The following is an 18949-nucleotide window of genomic DNA, read 5'->3' as shown; positions in this document are numbered from 1 at the left end:
TTCTGTGAATTTAAATTTTTATGTTTTTCTATTTTTTTCTTTAAATCATCATGTTTCAGATCCATGTTTCTCGTAACATCTGTAAGCACACACACACTTGCTGTTCAGGTCATGGTTACCCAATATGTCTGAAAGGAACAAAACCCAGCCCACTGGAGAGTGCACAGAAAAACTTAAGCTATGCCAATTTTAATGAGAGAAATGACACTGTTTATAATTTTATCATACACAGAATATAATGACAATTGCCTGGATCAATATAGTTATAGTTATCAGGATACAAAATATTTGAAAGCTTCACAGCATTCAAAAGATTAATGTCTAAGACTAACTAAATTGTACTGTAAACATTTCATACTTCCTTCACTAGAGAAGGAACATACAAAGAGATAAAAGTAAATGCTTTACTGGCTAAGGAAGGGAATCAATCTCTCAGAAACTGGAAGGCGAAATGCCCCAGGAGCCGCAGACTCTACCCTGAAAAAAACTATGAAGCATGACTCTCAACTCAGCTAGCCAGGCCAACTGCATGGTTCCCTGACATCATCAGAATAGAGTCCCATCCTGAGCCCTTTAGTGGCAACAAAGGGCTGCAACTGTAGCCATTAGGAAAGTTCAGAAGTCACTTGGACTACCTGAAAAAAACATTTGAAAATAGGTTGTCTTCGGGTTTCTATTGCTATGATGAAACATCATGACCAAAAGAAAGGAGGTAAGAAAAATTTATGGGAATTGTATTTCTATATCTCTGTTCATGACTGAAAAAAGTCAGGACAGGAATTCCAGTAAGGCAGGAACCTGGAGGCAAGAGTTGATAAAGAGGCCACTGACAGGTAGTGCTTACTGGCCTGCTTCCCAAGGCTTACTCAGACTGATTTCTTAGAAAACACAGGACCAACAGCCCAAATATGGCACTACCAAAAGCAGGCTGGGCCCTCTACCCATTAATCACTAATTAAGAAAATGTCACAGAGTTGGATCTTATGGAGGCATTTTTTCAACAGAAGAGAAGTTTTGTAAAATGTCACTCTTTCCTGAACATATTCTGGATCACATCCTCCTTCTGGCAATTGGATGGATGAAAAAATATAACATGCTGAATTACACATACCAAAATTATTAACAAACATCAAGGTCTAAGAAATGGTGATTCACTCAGAACCTTGTTGGATCTTTACTCTTATGTTAAGTACACTTCAGAAATACAGGATTTTTTTTCTTTGACTCATTATATATACTATGTTATAATCAAGACAAGACACTTGCTTATAAGAATTGAATCAATTTTAGTGCAATAGTATCAGGGGAATAAAAGATACACTTTGTGAACTTTGAGTTCATGTTCCATGGGTGTATTTGCACAGGGTGTTACACCCTCATGCTCATCAAGTCAGAAGTGAGATTAGAAGTTATATATTAACTTCTTGACTGATTGAACTTGACATAAAAGCAGGAAATATGCAAAGAATGACAAATATCAAAAGCATTCCCTTTCAGGAAGATGTCTCTGAAACAGACTTCAGTTTTTCTGTTGATACAGCTCATATGCTACTTTAGACAAGGAGCCTGCGGCAAAGTGCTAGTGTGGCCCACAGAATACAGCCACTGGATAAATATGAAGATTATTCTGGATGAACTTGTGCAGAGAGGTCATGAAGTCACCGTTCTTGTATCTTCTGCTTCTATTCTCATTGGGCATACCAATGAATCTTCTATTAATTTTGAGATTTACTCTGTACCTTTTAGTAAAGATGATCTTGAATATACTTTTGGAAAATGGGTAGATGAAATGACATACGATTTTCAAAAACATTCGTTCTGGACATATTCAATAATGCAAAAAGTTTCCAGTGAATATTCAGACATCATTGAAAGCTTCTGCAAAGGAGTAGTTTGGAACAAGAGTCTTATGAAAAAACTCCAAGAATCTGCGTTTGATGTCATTCTCGCAGAAGGCGCGGGTCCCTGTGGTGAGCTGCTGGCAGAACTGCTTAAGGTGCCTTTTGTGTACAGTCTCCGCTTCTGCCCTGGTTACAGATGTGAAAAGTACAGTGGGGGGCTTCCACTCCCCCCTTCCTATGTGCCTATGGTTTTATCAGAATTAAGTGACCATATGACATTTGTGGAAAGGGTGAAGAATATGTTACAGGTGATGTATTTTGCCTTTTGGTTCCAAACATTTAATGAGAAGTCCTGGAGTCAGCTTTACAGTGATGTTCTAGGTAAACTGTGTCTTTCATTGTTACTGGGAAATTCTGACTTGATGTTACTTTGAATGTGAATGTGTAAGGTGAATATAAAGTTGTAGAATGAGATTGTTCATTGTGAGCTGATCAAGTAAAACTAGAAAACAAGCAGAGAGCCTCAAAACAAGGCAAAATACTGTAGAGTAACTGATCAGAACATGCCAGAAATTAGTAGCTGTGCAAAGTGAGACAAGGAAGATTTCTCTTGATAATCATTTGATCTGCTCTATGTTTTCCTCAGTCAAAGAAACTTCATGTTATATTGAGTGCTTTAGTAACTGTAAATGAGAACATTACAGACTCATAATTTACTATCTTAACTATCTGTGTAGCACTGAAAACAACACATCCTCTTAAAAATCAAAGCATCTGTCAAGTATATCATGTAAAGTTTTTCACAATTAGATAATATCACTAGAACCAGAAACAGTTAAGGCAACTTGCTCTTCTTAGAATTTGAAATGTCTCAGATCTGTAAAACTTATGTCTTAAAGCCTTAAATCTTGCTACAAAATGCATGTTTTTATTGATTTGTTTTTAAAAATATGTTTTCATTAAATAAAATAATACCTAAATTAATAGTAGAAAGAGTTTAAATGTTAACTATTTATGGAAATATCCAGCTTAACTTTGATGGATACAACTAAGTATTTTTAGTAGTCTCCTGTAATAGACACAGTACAGCAGAGATAAAGGAAACCTAGTCATACCTTACAAACTATCACAGTGCATTTCAAGAATCAGAAATCAAGAGAATAACTATGAAAATGTATGAAGTAGACTACGTATTCTATGAAAGCTGTTTTTCTAATCATTTTCAAGCTTCTTTGCAAGACTCAAAATGTATCAAATTCAGTGATGTAACTTTGCAAATCAATGGATTTTTCATACAATTAATATTTATGTTAATATGATTATATCATAAATCATAATTGAAATATCTTGCATTGCTTGTCTAGATGATCTCAAATCACAGAAATCACCTGCAATATTTTAGACAAACTTCTTTAATCATTGTATATTTTCATGTTTTTGGTGTGCAGGGAGACCCACTACATTAACTGAGATGATGGGGAAGGCAGACATATGGCTCATTCGAACCTTCTGGGACTTGCAGTTTCCTCACCCATTCTTGCCTAATTTTGAATTTGTTGGAGGACTCCATTGCAAACCAGCCAAACCACTGCCTAAGGTAACCCTCTGTTGTTTCCCTCGAAAAACAATTTTTCCTTTTTCATGGAAACAATTCTTCATCAGATGTTTGATTTCTTTCCAGATGTTTGGTTTCCTGAGAGGTATAAAAAGTGTATTAGAGCTCTCTAACAATTGACGTATATAATATTTCCTTATATCTCTGTGTCTCATTACTGTTAAACAAAGTGTCAAATCACTTTAGCATGTGGTCAGTGATTTCAGGATTTTAGGTAACTCATAAAGAATAATTTCTCTTCTCTTCAACAACATATAATAAATGCCAGAGATGTATTGAACAGCTAAAGAAACAAAGAATCAATTTCGTCATTAAAGAGAAATTATATTTTACTTGAAAACATTATACTGATGATGAACTATTGTATACTGTGTATAAATGTTATGTATTGTATAATTAGAGATAGACATGTTAAAGAAATATCCAACAGATATCAGAGGTAATATCCTCAAATCTTTGTGTTGTTTCACTGCCTGGCCAGTGTACAGGGTGAGATTTGCAGATGAAAAGAAGAGAGAGGAGAACATACAAATGTCTAGAACTCCAGATTCAACTAAGCAGGTTATAACATGGCAGGCAGGCGGTGTTAGACAGCTTCCTGTGTATATGTTCCACACACTGCTCCCTTTTACATGTTCCACTACCTTGTAGTCTTTCTATTAGAAATCTTTTAAATTTTGCAGGTATTTTGGTTTTGTCTTTGTAGTTTCCGCATATAAAAAAGAAAACAGCACTTATATTTCTATGTCTAGCTTGCTGCTTAACATCATGTCCACTAAACAATAGTTGCTTACCTGAGATTATATAATAATAATATTTTTACTATCTGGGTAAAATATTATTATATATTGTATATTTACCAACTCCTTTTAACATCAATCAGTTGAAGAATATCTAAGCTAATTCTATATTAGAGTTATTGTGAATAGTGCTGTAGTAAATATTATTGGGTGGATTTTTTTTTCTTGCAACTATTTCCCTCAGATATCACCAAAATGTGGCATAGGTTAACTGTATATATCATACTAATGTCTCATATAAGAAGAAAATTATTTATGTTTTTATATTGATAACATTTGACATTTCCAACAAGGATAAATGCATAAGTATTCAATTTCCATAACATATGTAGGAGAATCTTTATATTATTTAAATTGTTGTGACACTCATTATAACTGGATGATGATTGAATATTGACATATATGAAATTGAGTTTTTCTGAAAGCTAAAATAATTGAAAATTTTCAGATAATTGGAAGCTACTTCAATGTGAGGCTATTTTGGATCATTTTCTTCAACTGATTGAATTCTTTATTCTTTTGATGTTAGAGTGGATTTTTTCCTGAAATCTTATTATTTTTCTTTTCTTGTTTTCATTGGATATTGTATTTATTTACAATTGAGATGTCATCCTCTTCTCCATAGTCCCTCCAAAGAACACCCCGTGCCATTCCCCCTCCTCATTTTTGCTTTTATATCATTTTAATTACATGCAAGTATTAAGGTCAGTTCTAGGTTGAGGAACTAGCAATATAATAGATGCAAATAGTCAAGGAACAAGCAAGACAATAAACACAAGCAGTCAAAGAATAAGCAAGAAACTAGACAAAGTTCTGTGATGACTCCCTTGATCACTATTTCTAAGGACTTATCAGGATGACCAAAATATCTGAGCCTACTTCTCTGTCCTAGCCCAAAGTCATTTTCATTCTTGAACTCTACTTCTTTGTTTCTGCCTGATGTCAGATTCCTGCCTGAAGCCCATTTCCTTTTCCTTGGCCCATGTTAGATTCTTGCCAAGCAAGCCCAAAAGCTCTCTGCCTCTCCCCCTTTTTTATTTCATAAACAAGACTGAGCCTGTCTTACGTCATTCTGACAAGAATGGCTTCTGTATCCTTCGTGGAATTTGTATTATCAAAAGCAATGGACTTCTGCCTTTGATTGGTAAGGCTCTAATCAGAATATTACCTGTCCTTTGACTTCCAGCCAGTTGAATTGAAAACTTTGTCTGGGGGTCCATTTTTAAAGACTACCATGCTCAAGCTATATATGCCATTAAAAAGACTACCATGCTCAAGCTATATATGCCATTCTTGAAGTTTGACTGAAATGGGAATACTGACTTCAGTCCACAGGTAATTTTATCAACAATATCTGCAGCATCAATACTCAGCAAAGCAGCATTCTTTAAATTCATAAGCTCACTATGCAAAGTTAAAACTTGCAGTGACGTGTTAAAGTTATGCCACATTCCCTGCAAGTGTCTTTAAACTTTTGCTAATTATAGTGACTATCCATTTAATTTAGAAGTAACACAATTCCAATGCTATTTGCCATGACACTCGACCATGATGGATCCTTACTCTTAAACTCCGAACCATCTTCCAATAATTTGAATAGGATGAAGAGCATCAATCCATTGTTCCAAATGCCTGTCTAAAATCTTCTGTATACTAAACACATTAGTAATATTTTTTGCTAAATGATTAACAAAAGTAGCTGTGTTAACTTCTTGTGTCCAAGCAATTGCAGAAGCAATGATGCTAGCAATTAATGATATGAAAGCTGTTATACCAGCAATAATCAAGTCCACTACTCTCTTTATTCTGCTTGAAGCCTGACTCACTTCTTCCAGTACTTGTAAGTTTTTTTCAGAATACCAAGGTTCTGTAATACTCAGGCAATAAAACATAAGCTGGTTGGTAGAACTCCTTAACAGATGCCAGGTTTCAACACACTAACACAATTAAAACTGTACAATCAATGCAACTTACATTAAATACTCTAGAAAAAAATAATTTTAACTTGACAATTAAAAGAGCATTAACACATGCACTAACACTTGTTTGAAACTCAAATCCTGTCCCAACTTTATCTCTTGCTGACATAATATCTTAGAGAACAGCAGCTAACTTCCAAATATGTCCCTAAAAATGTCCAGAACCAGCCTTCCACAAGAAGATTTTTATTTTCAATACTGGATTTATTTCTAGAGCAGTCCATGATTGAGTCTGAATAACTGTAGGGTCCTTATAAGTTCTCTTTTTGATTCTCTGTCCCACAAGGTCTAAAAACTTGAGGCAAGGAAGCTAGTCCAATCTGGGGTATAAGAAAGCAAGATGGGTCAGGAACATATGTCCAATACAGCTTTCCTGTCACCATTGTCCGGGCACTCAGCAAGCTCACAGGTCAGCATCATTCTTTGTCTCAGCATTAGCATGTCTCACCAAGTACTCTGGCAGTCACTATGCTCCTTCTGTTTCCTGCAGAAAAAAACACAAACACATCCTCTTTCCCATATTTAGTATCTGATAGGGATCATGCCTTTTGCCAGTAAGTGAATCTTTTCCTTTCACCTAGGAATAAGTATGCCTAGTTGTAGGGTACCATAGACACTCAGAAGAGATTCCCTGGCATCCAAATTTTTAAAAAAAATAAAAAATAAAAAATAAAAAGAACATGACTTAAATAAATTTGTGGTGTACAGGGATATACCCCTGTGGTTCAAAACTCACGTGGAGTACAGGGTGGGTCAGGTATGCCCGTTCCCCGCACGCCGATGCCGTCCCAGGAACCTCAGCTGAGTCGGCGGAACACTGGACTTGGTGGCACTCCCTGCTCATGGTTCAATCTCTCCCATGCTGTGGGGCTTGGGCTGTCTGCATGCTGCAGGCAGCTGCAGGGTCCTGGAGCAGTGTTGTAGGGGAATAGGGGGTGCCCGGAACAGGGACGGGGCAGCCCACAAGGGCTTGGGTGCATAGACTGCTGCTGCTAGGGAGTGCAGGGAGGGCAGGGGAGGCCACTTACACAAAGAAGTCCAGTGTCCAAGGAGACACTTGGAGTTGAAGACATGGAGATTTTATTGACCATGGTGGTGTATCTGGATGATGGTGCTCTGACACAAAATGCCAGAAGGGGCTTCATTATATTGGAGAATGAGGGAAAAAGGAGGGGCTAGAGCCTTTAGGTAATATGTAAATCTTGAGGGAGAGACCTGTTTCACGCCCTCTATCTTTGCCTTATGTGAACCACTGCATGTTAGGTCTCTGGGTTCTGGGGGAGTGGCCAAACACCCCAGGATTTCTACAGCCCCACGTAACCCCCTTTTTTATTTTCTGAATATATTCTTTTAAAGGTCCATGGGCCCCTTCCACAGTCCCTTGTCCTTGAGGATTATAAGGAATCCAAGTAACTTGGATAATATTAAATAGTTGACAAAAAGTCCTGAATGCTCTACTGAAGTAGCCAATTCCATAATCTGGGTTTTTTTTCTTTTCTTTTTTCTTTTTTTATTTTTGTTGGATAATTTATGGATCTACATTTCAACTGTTATCCTCTTTTTTCATTCTTCCACTCCCCTGAAAACTTTTATCTCATTCCCTTCTTCCTACTTTTATGACGGTGTGCCACCACTCAAATGCACATTCCTGACTCCCACCATCGAATTCCCCCACACTTGGGCATCCAGCTTTCTTGAGACCAAGAACCTTCTCTTCCACTGATGCCTGACAAGGCCATCCTCCACTACAAGGAGCCATGGGTCCTTCCATGTGTGTTCCCAGGCTGGCTCTTTTGACACTCAGAGTTCTGGTTGGTTGATAATGTCACTCTCCCCATAGGGTCACAAGCCCCTTCAACTCCTTCACTCTTCTCTCTAACTCCTCCATTGGGGACCCTGTGATCAGTTCAATAGTTAGCTGCCAGCATCCACTTCTGTATATGTCAGGCTCGGTCAGAGCCAGAGAGGTTTTTTTGTTTTTGTTTTTTTAATTAACACACTCTCCGAACAATTTACAAATATTTGCCAACTTTTTAGATGATATATTAATTTAGATACATTTCTTTGTTCTTCATAAGCTTTTAATACAAAGTACTCCTCTTTTTCAATTCCTAATTTATTCCCAGGGTGACTGGGAATATTCAGTACATTACTAGTATTTTCAATTTTGTTTTTCCCAATGTCATAGTTTTCTTTTCTTTTTTTCTTCTTTCATATTTTTTTTTGGCAGTAGAAATATCTTTACTTTTATTTAAAATGTACTACAGATAATTTCTCTCTTTTCATTGTGAGAAGAAAATACTTAAATTAACTTATTTAATTATATCCCAAATGCTGCCTACCTCCTTGTCCCCCTCTTAGACTTTCTATCTCATCTCTCATCAGCTTCTCTCACTCCCTCCCTTCCTTTCTCTTTTCCACTCCCTCTTTCACTACCCCTCCCTCTCAAATCCCTCAAGGAAATCACAAATAAGAAAATCAAAGGAATGGACTTAAAAGCAATGAACCCAAAAATTCGCAAGCAAACAAAAGGAGAGAAAAAAAAACACGAAGGACAAAAACCATGGCATTTATTTTTGGTTGGCTAAATATTCCTGAGTTTGGGACCTGCTCTGGTGTGTAAGTGATTTACTCAGTCACTCTCTATTAAGGAGAACTGATTTAACCCTTTTTTATCAGATATCAATTGCAAATAGCTTCTTAGTTAGAAGTGGAAGTCCATGACCATTTTCTACTCTCAGTGCTGGACTTCATCTGACTTAATGTGTGACTGTTTTAGACATGTTTCTACAGTCTCTATGAATTTATATGTGCATCACTCTTACTGTACCTGCTAGACACTAAGTTGTCATCCATCCCCTTGGCTCTTATACTCTTTCTGCCTCCTTCTCAAGTTGTTTTTAAAATACCTCCTAATAATCCTCTAAATTTCAGTGACCTCTCTACTAACAATACTTTTTTTTCCTCTAGCTTTTTAACTTTGGTCAATTGTACTAATAGTACAAATGCACTCTCCATGAATGCTGAAGACTGAGGCACTGGATACACTCACTGGTCTTCCTAAAATAATTCCCATAATTTCATGATTTCCTCTGGTAATGTTCATCTCAGTCCTTTAAACAATGGTACCCATGCAGCTATATATTTGTGATGTCACAACTGTCTTTGTAGGAAATGGAGGAATTTGTTCAGAGCTCTGGAGAACATGGTGTGGTGGTGTTTTCTCTGGGATCAATGGTTAAAAACATGACAGAGGAAAGGGCCAATGTAGTTGCTTCTGCTCTTGCCCAGATTCCACAGAAGGTAAGAAAAAGTGTCTACTAGATGGAAAAATGTATTATAAGACTATTGAACACTGACAAGATTACAGTAGGGAAAATTCCTGTGAAAAGTAAAGTAACTGGGCATTCCTTATGCATCTCAAACACCATATTAAAATGAAAATTATGAATTGCATAGGGTAGAATATTAGTCTGTTTCTGATTCACATTATGACCTGAAAGATCACACTTAGATTCAGCATGGTTGTGCATACCTGACATGCTGGTGCTTAGAGATCTGAGGTAGGTCTTTTTCTTCATATTTACAACCAGTTTACATATCATGTTGATTCCCAAGCATTTCTGAGCCCTTCCATGGGTCAAAGTCTCAAACGAAGTGAGAGAAAAAGGTAAGTAAAAGAAAGAAAGGATGGCAGGAAGGAGAAAGAAGAGGAGGAAATACAAGAATGGTGATACTATGCTGGGGCTGGAGAGATGCCTCAATGATGCATTAAGAGCACAGGCTGCTCTTCCAGAGGAACGGGGCTTGATTGCTAAGATTTACAGAGTAGCTCACAAGTGTCCCCAACTCTATCTCCAGAGAATCTAATGTGCTCGTCGTACCCCCAGGTAGAACATTCAGAGTGCATAGAATTACATGCAGGCAAACCATCCACAGACAGAAAATGAAACAAGAATGTCTGTAAAGAAAGAGGAAAAATATGTTCTTCCTAATTACTAATGTAGGAAAATACGAGAGAACAGATGAAAAAAGGTCCTATGCTGATGTAGGACCAGGATTATGATATTATGAGCTCATCAGGAGGAATTCTGTTTCCAGAACATCAAGTGAGCTTGTTTTTCTGGATGGTGAAAGAGATTGGAATTTAAGAAGGAGTCGTGTGTAAACAAGGATAACATAGGAAGAATCAACCAGCTCCCCCTCCATAAACTATATTATTGAATGACTTTCAAACAGTAGCAGTGTTTGGATGTTTGTAAGCTAATTTCACTCTATTAGATGATACCAATTTCTCCTGCTATGGAGCTTATTTATTTTACTAAATTCAAAGCATGCAGAAAGTCTTACAGTTCACATTCCAATTACTGAGGATTCCTTTTACTTTAGAACTCAGTTTGATACTAAACATAAAATGTATTGAGAACAAGAAAAAGAATGTGTTCAATATTCCTGCTGACATTTTTCCATGGACAGTCATTACTAAATTTTATATGAAAAAAAAGAAAATTTAGTTTTGATAATAAAAAAACTTATTTTTAGAAATACTAAATTACACTATATGATATATTTTAAATCAAAATAAACTCATTTATAATAAAGAGCTGAAGGAACATGAAAATATAGGTGAAATAGTGTGCCTATGACTTGAAAAGATGTAATATTGAGAATATATATGATATGTACATATATCCTATATATTGCATTATGTATGAAACATGCACAATCATAAACTATTATTAATTGATCATGGTTTGCCAATAATGATTGTACTAACTGTCTAAAAATTTCATGTATACATGAATTTGTCACTAATTTTCAGACATATAAAATTAGTATAATTAAATGTCATACTCATCTTATTATGACGTCATGTAGAAAAAAATGTATTATTTATTTCAACCTCTTAATATCTCATACTATTATAGAACTCCCCTCTCTTAAATTTCATTCTCCATCATCTGGATAATGTTCAACTGAGTAATATCTATTCCCCTGAATCAAAATATACCAAAGCCTTGAGGTCTCTGTAATTAAATAAGGTACTGTCTGTATGTAACAGGTTCTGTGGAGATTTGATGGTAAGAAACCAGACACCTTAGGATCCAACACTCGGCTCTACAAGTGGATCCCACAGAATGACCTTCTTGGTAAGGCAAATGTCACTACAGGTTTGTGGCTACAATAAAATACTTACTTTTGAAAAGCCCCCTCTGAGCCTTCACATTTCCTCTCTCTTTAATATTATGATCAATAATTATGTAAACCTTCTTCTCACCGTAGGTCATCCAAAAACCAAAGCTTTCATAGCTCATGGTGGGACCAATGGCATCTATGAGGCGATCTATCATGGTGTTCCTATTGTTGGTATGCCCTTGTTTGCGGATCAGCCTGATAATATTAACCACATGGTAGCCAAGGGAGCAGCTGTTAGAGTGGACTTCAACACACTGTCAGCTACAAACCTTCTCACTGCCTTGCGGACTGTCATTAATGACCCTTTGTGAGTTTGTTTGCTTGTTTGCTTGCTTGCTTGCTTGCTTGCTTGTTTATTTGTTTGAAACTGTTTTTTAAGATAGATGTCTTCTTCTTTTTTTTTTTTTTGAAAATAGTCTTACTATAAAATCACAGGACCATCCATGAACTCATATGACTCTGCCTGCTTCAGCCTCCTGATTGTTGGGATTGAAAATATGTGCACTCATATACGTGTGAATAACTATTTCTTTAAAAATATTGATATTCACATAATCATCAGATTGAAATTTACCCTATTTGAAAAACAATGATTTTGAAAACCTTTGTTATTTTGCATATCTGAAAGTTGTGCTTATTAATGATAAAGTTACTCTAAATTTATATTTCAATAAATGAGACATGGTTAGTCTGAACCTATTCTATATACACAAATAATATCACAAATATATATTCACAAGTAACAAGGAAACTACTTCTAAATATAATAGACTAATACATAATAGAGTAGTCATGAACTTTAATCTTAATGAAAGGGTAAATATTTACCCATATTTTCTAAAGTTATAAAATTTTTGGTAAAACTTTTACTTCTGTAATGATATGCAATACTGCATAAATAATAATAAAGGTGAAAGACAATATTAAAATCTTACCATACACAGTCTTACATACACAGGAACAAAATTGCATTGCTTTTATTCTGGTGAGAATATTGGTGGAACTTTTGTTCAAGGAAGAATCATAAACTCAACAAGTGTTTTCAAAACAAAAGTCTAGTTATAAAAAGGAATTAGGAAACAGGCAGAAGAGAACAGAAGGAACTGAAACTAGAGAGGTAATGTCCAACATGACATATGACCCTATACAGATTAAGAGAATTCTGTGTCTACTTCCCTTCTTGGTCTTAAATCATGTGTTACATTTTGTATATTCACAAATACACACAAAAGATTAGTGCTCCTTACTAAATTTCACTTACCAATAAATACTGCTCAACTATAAAATTCAAATTTAAAATAAATATACTATGGAGGATAGAGCAAAAACAAGCCAGCATGTGTAACTGAGAAACTGGTGTCCACCATTAAGCTCAGTAGTTGGAGGCGCATGGAGGTCATTAAGTACTTCCAAACCAGTGTCAGCCCACACGAAGTTCAGAAAAAAACTGTGCTAAACAAATGTGTTTCATTGATTTCCCTGTCACTCAACTCTCCTCTCTAACACCTTATAAAACACAGCACTTGTGTCGCAAGTCTATGTGATTTATTCTGAGTTCCTTGTGGGACTTAATCCCAACTAAACAAGTGCTAATGAAAGTCAGCAAATTAGCAACTCTTTAATTTTAGTCATATATCTTGTCACTGCAGCTATAAAGAGAATGCCATGAGATTATCCAGAATCCAACGTGACCAGCCAATGAAACCCCTGGACCGAGCTGTCTTCTGGATCGAGTATGTCATGCGCAACAAAGGAGCCAAGCACCTTTGCCCAGCTCTGCATGACCTTAACTGGTTCCAGTACCACTCTCTGGATGTGATTGGGTTCCTGTTGGTCTGTTTGATAGCTGTGGTATTCATCATCACAAAATGTTGCCTCTTTTGTTGTCATAAGACTGCTAATATGGGAAAGAAGAAAAAAGACTAGTTTCAAGAAGCCTGAAGCAAAGATTCCTGAAAGATGAGCCTCTGCCAGCTGCTTCCAGTGAGAACCTGTTGTCAGTCCAGGTGCCTTCCCTCTGAAACAGGAGAGTATTAGGACTTCATTCAAGATAGCTCTCATAAATTCACTCTATGTTGAAGACATGCAAGATTTCATGCCAGATATACACTCTGTGTTCTAAAGACTAAATTATGTGTTCAGTTTAGAATGTTTGGATGTAACTGAGGAGCTATGCCCAACACAATCACTGAGGACACTATGATTCACAAAACTTGCATGAACATAAAGCCTTTACAAAACACCTCTAAATATTAATTACTTTTACAAATGCCAGGACTGCTATGACTTCATTTAGTAGTTTCTTTTCTTTCTTCCTTGTTTTTCTTTCTTTCACTACTCAGATTCCATGCTTTAGTCATTTTATCTTCATACTTCAAAACAACACAGCATAATCTTCCATTCAATCACACAACCCTTATATTGAATCCTACTAGCAAATCTACTTATCCTAACTGCAGTTGGAGGTCAACCTGTAGGACACCCATTTATTATCATTGGACAACTAGCCTCTATTAGCTACCTGTTGGGAGCCGACTCCTAGCCGAAAGCGGCTATCATCTTTATAGCCATCTCGAGCCATATACCCTGACAAGAGACTTGTTTTCAACAGCCTGCAATAGCTCAGCACACTCTGATAAACATCTTGTTACACTGTTTAGTGCCCCCAGCTGCAAGGTGCTCCTGGTATCCATGGCTACAAGGCACGTGACGTAGTGGCTTCGGTTCAGCTTGTCCACGAGGGCAAGTCACGTCGTTAAGGGTATAAATACCCAGGATTTCCTTTCTATTAAGGAGGTAGAAGGTAGAAGGTAGAAGGTGGAAGGAGTGAGAAGGTGGGAGGTGTCAGGAGACAGAAGGAGTGAGGAGTATATAGAAGAGAGGAGAATAAAGAAGAGACTTGAAGAGACTCCACCGGACTCTGTCTTGTATCTATCTTTTGCGTCTCTCGCCCCTTTTTCGCCCTTCCTCTGTCCCCACTCTCTCTTGCTAGACCCGACCTGCAGAGTGGAGCAGCAGAACCTGCCGGCCTTTACAAAGTAGCAGAACCGGCAGTTACAAAAGAAACGGCCTTTACAGCTACCCCTCCATTATGCTAATCCTAACCATTCTTGGGAATCATTAAAGACTAATCACTAAAATGAAGTTTATGCCCTGATAGTATAAATATTACTTTGGTCTTGTAAACCAAAAATGAGGAAATTATCCTCTCAGGTCATCAAGAAAAAACACCAAATTCCTACCATCAACACCCAAAGACGATATTCTACCTAAATTACTTCCTGAAACAGTACATAAAATTATATAGTACAATAGAACATTTATGTATATCATACGTTAAATATTACCCCTAGCATATAAGCAAGTAAATTAAATTAATGAAATAGAATATTAATTCAATATCAACACTAAAATCTCATTAAAACATGTCTATTAAGAACTAACATCTTAGTTAATGTTTTAAGGACATATCTGTGTTATTAAACATACACCATAAGTCATAAACTCTTCTCTTCTATATGACCATTCCCTTCCATATTTGGTCTATATCTCTACCATCCTCCATGAAACCAACAACCCAACCACTAATGCCCCTCTTCTCACTACCAGACCATTAAACTTGGAGGTAGCTAAACTAAAACTCTACCAGATATCTGGTTGTTATTTCACGGCCATCAATTGTGTTATCGTCCATACAGTCCCCTTAGGACATCTCGATGGTCATAGATCTAATCAGCCCATGCCCACTATAACTGTGCTGCCATGCATTTGGTATTTTTTAACTTATAGGATGTTGTGACTGAGCATAGCTGTCAAGGCATGAAGAGCATCTTATCATGTCAGTCAAGTATAATCCACCTAACCAAATCACTAAAGACAATATTTTAATGGTTGTAAGATATACAATCTTACTGTACTGAAATTTCACTGACCAACCCCCACTTCCTCCTTCCCAACTTTGACACCAAACCCCCAAAACATCAAACACGTTAAACAAGCTTTATATTATATTCTAGTAATTCAAAAAATATGACTTATATTTTAGCATTAATAAAAATTTTACGAAAATGAACTTCACCTAGCTAAACCTTGTTTAGTTATATTCTTCATAGTAATATCATATTATCAAGTTAATATAGCTTAACAGTAAAGCAAAGCACTGAAAATGCTTAGATGGATAGTAAATGCCATAAACACAAAGGTTTGGTCCTGGCCTTATAATTAATTGGAGGTAAGATTATGCATGCAAATATCCATAAACTGGTATAAAAGCCCTTAATCATTTACTCAAAATTTAAGGAGAGGGTATCAAACCCATTAAAATACCTTAAAAAACAAGTTGCTAAGCAACAGCACCATGGGACTCAGCAGTGATAAATATTAAGCAATAAACGAAAGTTTGACTAAGCCATACATCTCAGGGTTGGTAAATTTTGTGCCATCCACTGCAGTCGCACAATTAACCCAAACTAATTATTTTTGGCATAAAACATGATGATTATAAATTAGGCAAATAGAATTAAAATTCTACTTACATGTGAAAATTCATCGTAAGGACCTAAACTCACCAACGAAAGTAATTCTAATCATTCTATACTACATGATAGCTAAGATCCAAACTGGGATTAGACATTCCACTATGCTTAGCCCGAAACTTAAATAATTAAATAACATAAACATTTGCCAGAGAACTACTACCTACAGCTTACAACTCAAAGGACTTGGCGGTCCTTTATATCCATCTAGAGGAACCTGTTCTGTAATCAATAAACCCCACTCTACCTCACCATTTCTTGCTAATTCAGCCTATATGCCGCCATCTTCAGAAAGTCCTAAAAAGATACTAAAGTAAGCACAAGAACAAACATAAAAACGTCAAAGTGTAGCCAATGAGGTGGAAACAAATGGTCTAGGTTTTCTTTTAAAAGAACATCAACTACATCGTTTATGAAACTAAAGGAAAAAAGGAGGAATTAGTAGTAAATTAAAAATAGAATAATTGAATTGGATAGTGAAGTACACACACAACACCCATCATTCTCCTCAAATTAAATTTATTAAGCCATAAATAAAACTTTAAAAATTTATTTATGAGAGGAGATAAGCCATTACAAAGTAAGCATACTGGAAACTATCCTTGGAATAATCACAGTGTAGCTTAATATCAAAGCATCTGGCCTATACCCAGAAGAATTCATAACAAATGAACACTTTAAACTAATTCTAGCCATGACATCTATTAATATAATAATATTACTATATAAATCAAACCATTTAACCTAATAAAAGTATTGGAGAAAGAAAATATCCTTACTGGGAGCAGTAGAATATTAAGTGCCACGAGAGAAAGATGAAATGTTAATTAAAAGTAAAAATAGGCAAAGATAAAACCTTGTGCCTTTTGCATTGTGAAATAACTAGAAAAACGGCTAACTAAAAGAATTACAGCTGTAAATCCTGAACCACACAAGATACCTAAAAACAAATTTATGAAACAACCAATCTAGGTAGCAAAATAGTAGGAAGATTTTCAGGTACAGGTGAAAAGCGCAACAAGCTTGGTGATAGCTGTTTACCAAAAAAATGAATCTCAGTTCACCTTCAAATTTACTATAATAACATAAAGTCTAAACGTAAATTTAAATCATAGCCAAAAGAGGGAAAACTCTTTAGGAATGGAAAAAAATCTTAAATAGCGAATAAACTACCACTTAATTTAACCATTGAAGGCTTAAAAGCAGGCATCAATATAGAGAGCATTCAAGTTCAACATTAAAATACAATTAATCTGACCATTCATATTAAAATCCTGTTATTAATTGGGTTAATCTATGATTTTACACACGAGACACTGTTAATATCAGCAACAAGAATAATGATTCTCGCCAGCATCTACTATCACCTGAGTTTTTAATCTTAGCCATTCTGACTGGTGTGAGATGTAATATCAGGGTTGTTTTGATTTGCATTTCCCTGACAACTAAGGATGCCGAGCATTTCTTTAGGTGCTTCTCGGCCATTCGAGTTTCTTCTGTTGAAAATTCTTTATTAAGTTCTATACCCCATTTTTTAATAGGGTAATTTGGTTGTCTGGAGTCTGATTTCTTGAGTTCTTTGTATATATTGGATATTAGCCCTCTATCGGATGAAGGATTGGTAAAGATCTTTCCAAATTTGTTGGTTGTCGTTTTGTCCTATCGACAGTGTCCTTTGCCTTACAGAAACTTTGCAATTTTATGAAGTCCCATTTGTCAATTCTCGATCTTAGAGCATATGCCATTGGTGTTCTGTTCAGGAACTATTCCCCTGTGCCCAAGTATTCGAGGCTTTTCCCCACCTTCTCTTCTATTAGTTTCAGTGTATCTGGTTTTATGTTGAGGTCCTTTATCCACTTAGATTTGAGCTTTGTACAAGGGGATAAGAATGGATCAATTTTCATTCTTCTACATGTTGTCCTCCAGTTGAACCAGCACCATTTGTTGAAAATGCTGTCCTTTTTCCACTGGACAGTTTTAGCTCCTTTGTCAAAGATCAAGTGACCATAGGAGTGTGGGTTCAGATTAAAAACTCAGGTGATAGTAGATGCTGGCGAGGGTGTGGAGAAAGAGGAACACTCCTCCATTGTTGGTGGGACTGCAAGACAGTGCAACCACTTTGGAAATCAGTCTGGCGGTTCCTCAGAAAATTGGACATAACATTACCCGAGGATCCAGCTATAGCACTCGTAGGCATATACCCAGAAGATGCTCGAACATATAATAAGGACATATGCTCAACTATGTTCATAGCAGCCTTATTTATAATAGCCAGGAGCTGGAAAGAACCCAGATGTCCTTCAACTGAGGAATGGATTCAAAAAATGTGGTATATTTACACAATGGAGTATTACTCAGCTATTAAAAACAATGAATTCGAGAGGTTCCTAGGTAAATGGATGGAACTAGAAATTATCATCCTGAGTGAGGTAAGCCAATCACAAAAGAACACACATGGTATTCACTCACTGATTATTGGATATTAGCCCAGAACCTTGAAATGCCCAAGATGCAACTCACAGGCCACATGAAGTCCATAAAGAAGGAAGACCAAGTAGGGGTGATTCGGTCCTTCTTAGAAGGAGCAACAAAATACTCAAGGGAGCAAATATGGAGACAAAGCGAGAGACAAAAACTGAAGGAGGGGCCATCTGAAGACCTTTCCACCTGAGTATCCATCCCATGTGCAGTCACCAAAGGTAGATGCTGATGTGGAAGACAGGAAGTGCATGCTGATAAGAGCCTGATATGGATGTCTCCTCAGAGGTCTTTAAGAGTCGGACATATTCAGAGACAGATGCTCACAACTAGCCATTGAACTGACCATGGGTTTCTCAATAGAGGAGTTAGAGTGAAGACTGAAGGAGCTGAAAGGATTTGCAGCACCATGAGGAGAACAATAATACCAACCAACCACAGCTCCCAGGGTCTAAACCACCTGCCTGGGAGCACTTGGGGGGGATCCAGGGCTTCAACTGAATAT

General features: G+C 36.5%; 1 protein-coding gene across 2 annotated transcripts; it reads left to right on the top strand.

Annotated features, from left to right (window-relative positions):
• The first annotated feature begins 1474 nt into the window (after positions 1-1474).
• LOC114635802 (UDP-glucuronosyltransferase 2B1-like) lies at positions 1475-13703 on the top strand. Of its 2 annotated transcripts, XM_028784216.1 has the most exons (6): positions 1475-2222; positions 3290-3438; positions 9407-9538; positions 11298-11385; positions 11519-11738; positions 13081-13703. In XM_028784216.1, exons 1-6 carry the CDS (start codon positions 1502-1504, stop codon positions 13355-13357), a joined length of 1587 nt encoding a protein of 528 aa, XP_028640049.1. In that variant the 5' UTR covers positions 1475-1501; the 3' UTR covers positions 13358-13703. The 2 variants fall into 2 exon arrangements, with proteins under 2 accessions (XP_028640049.1, XP_028640050.1); XM_028784217.1 differs by lacking the exon at positions 11519-11738 and having other exon boundaries at positions 13081-13153.
• Positions 13704-18949: the final 5246 nt, after the last annotated feature.

Source organism: Grammomys surdaster, unplaced genomic scaffold (genome assembly GCF_004785775.1).
Source record: "Grammomys surdaster isolate TR1022 unplaced genomic scaffold, NIH_TR_1.0 117952, whole genome shotgun sequence".
Taxonomy (NCBI): Eukaryota; Metazoa; Chordata; class Mammalia; order Rodentia; family Muridae; genus Grammomys; species Grammomys surdaster.
This window is presented reverse-complemented; position numbering and strand designations above follow the sequence as displayed.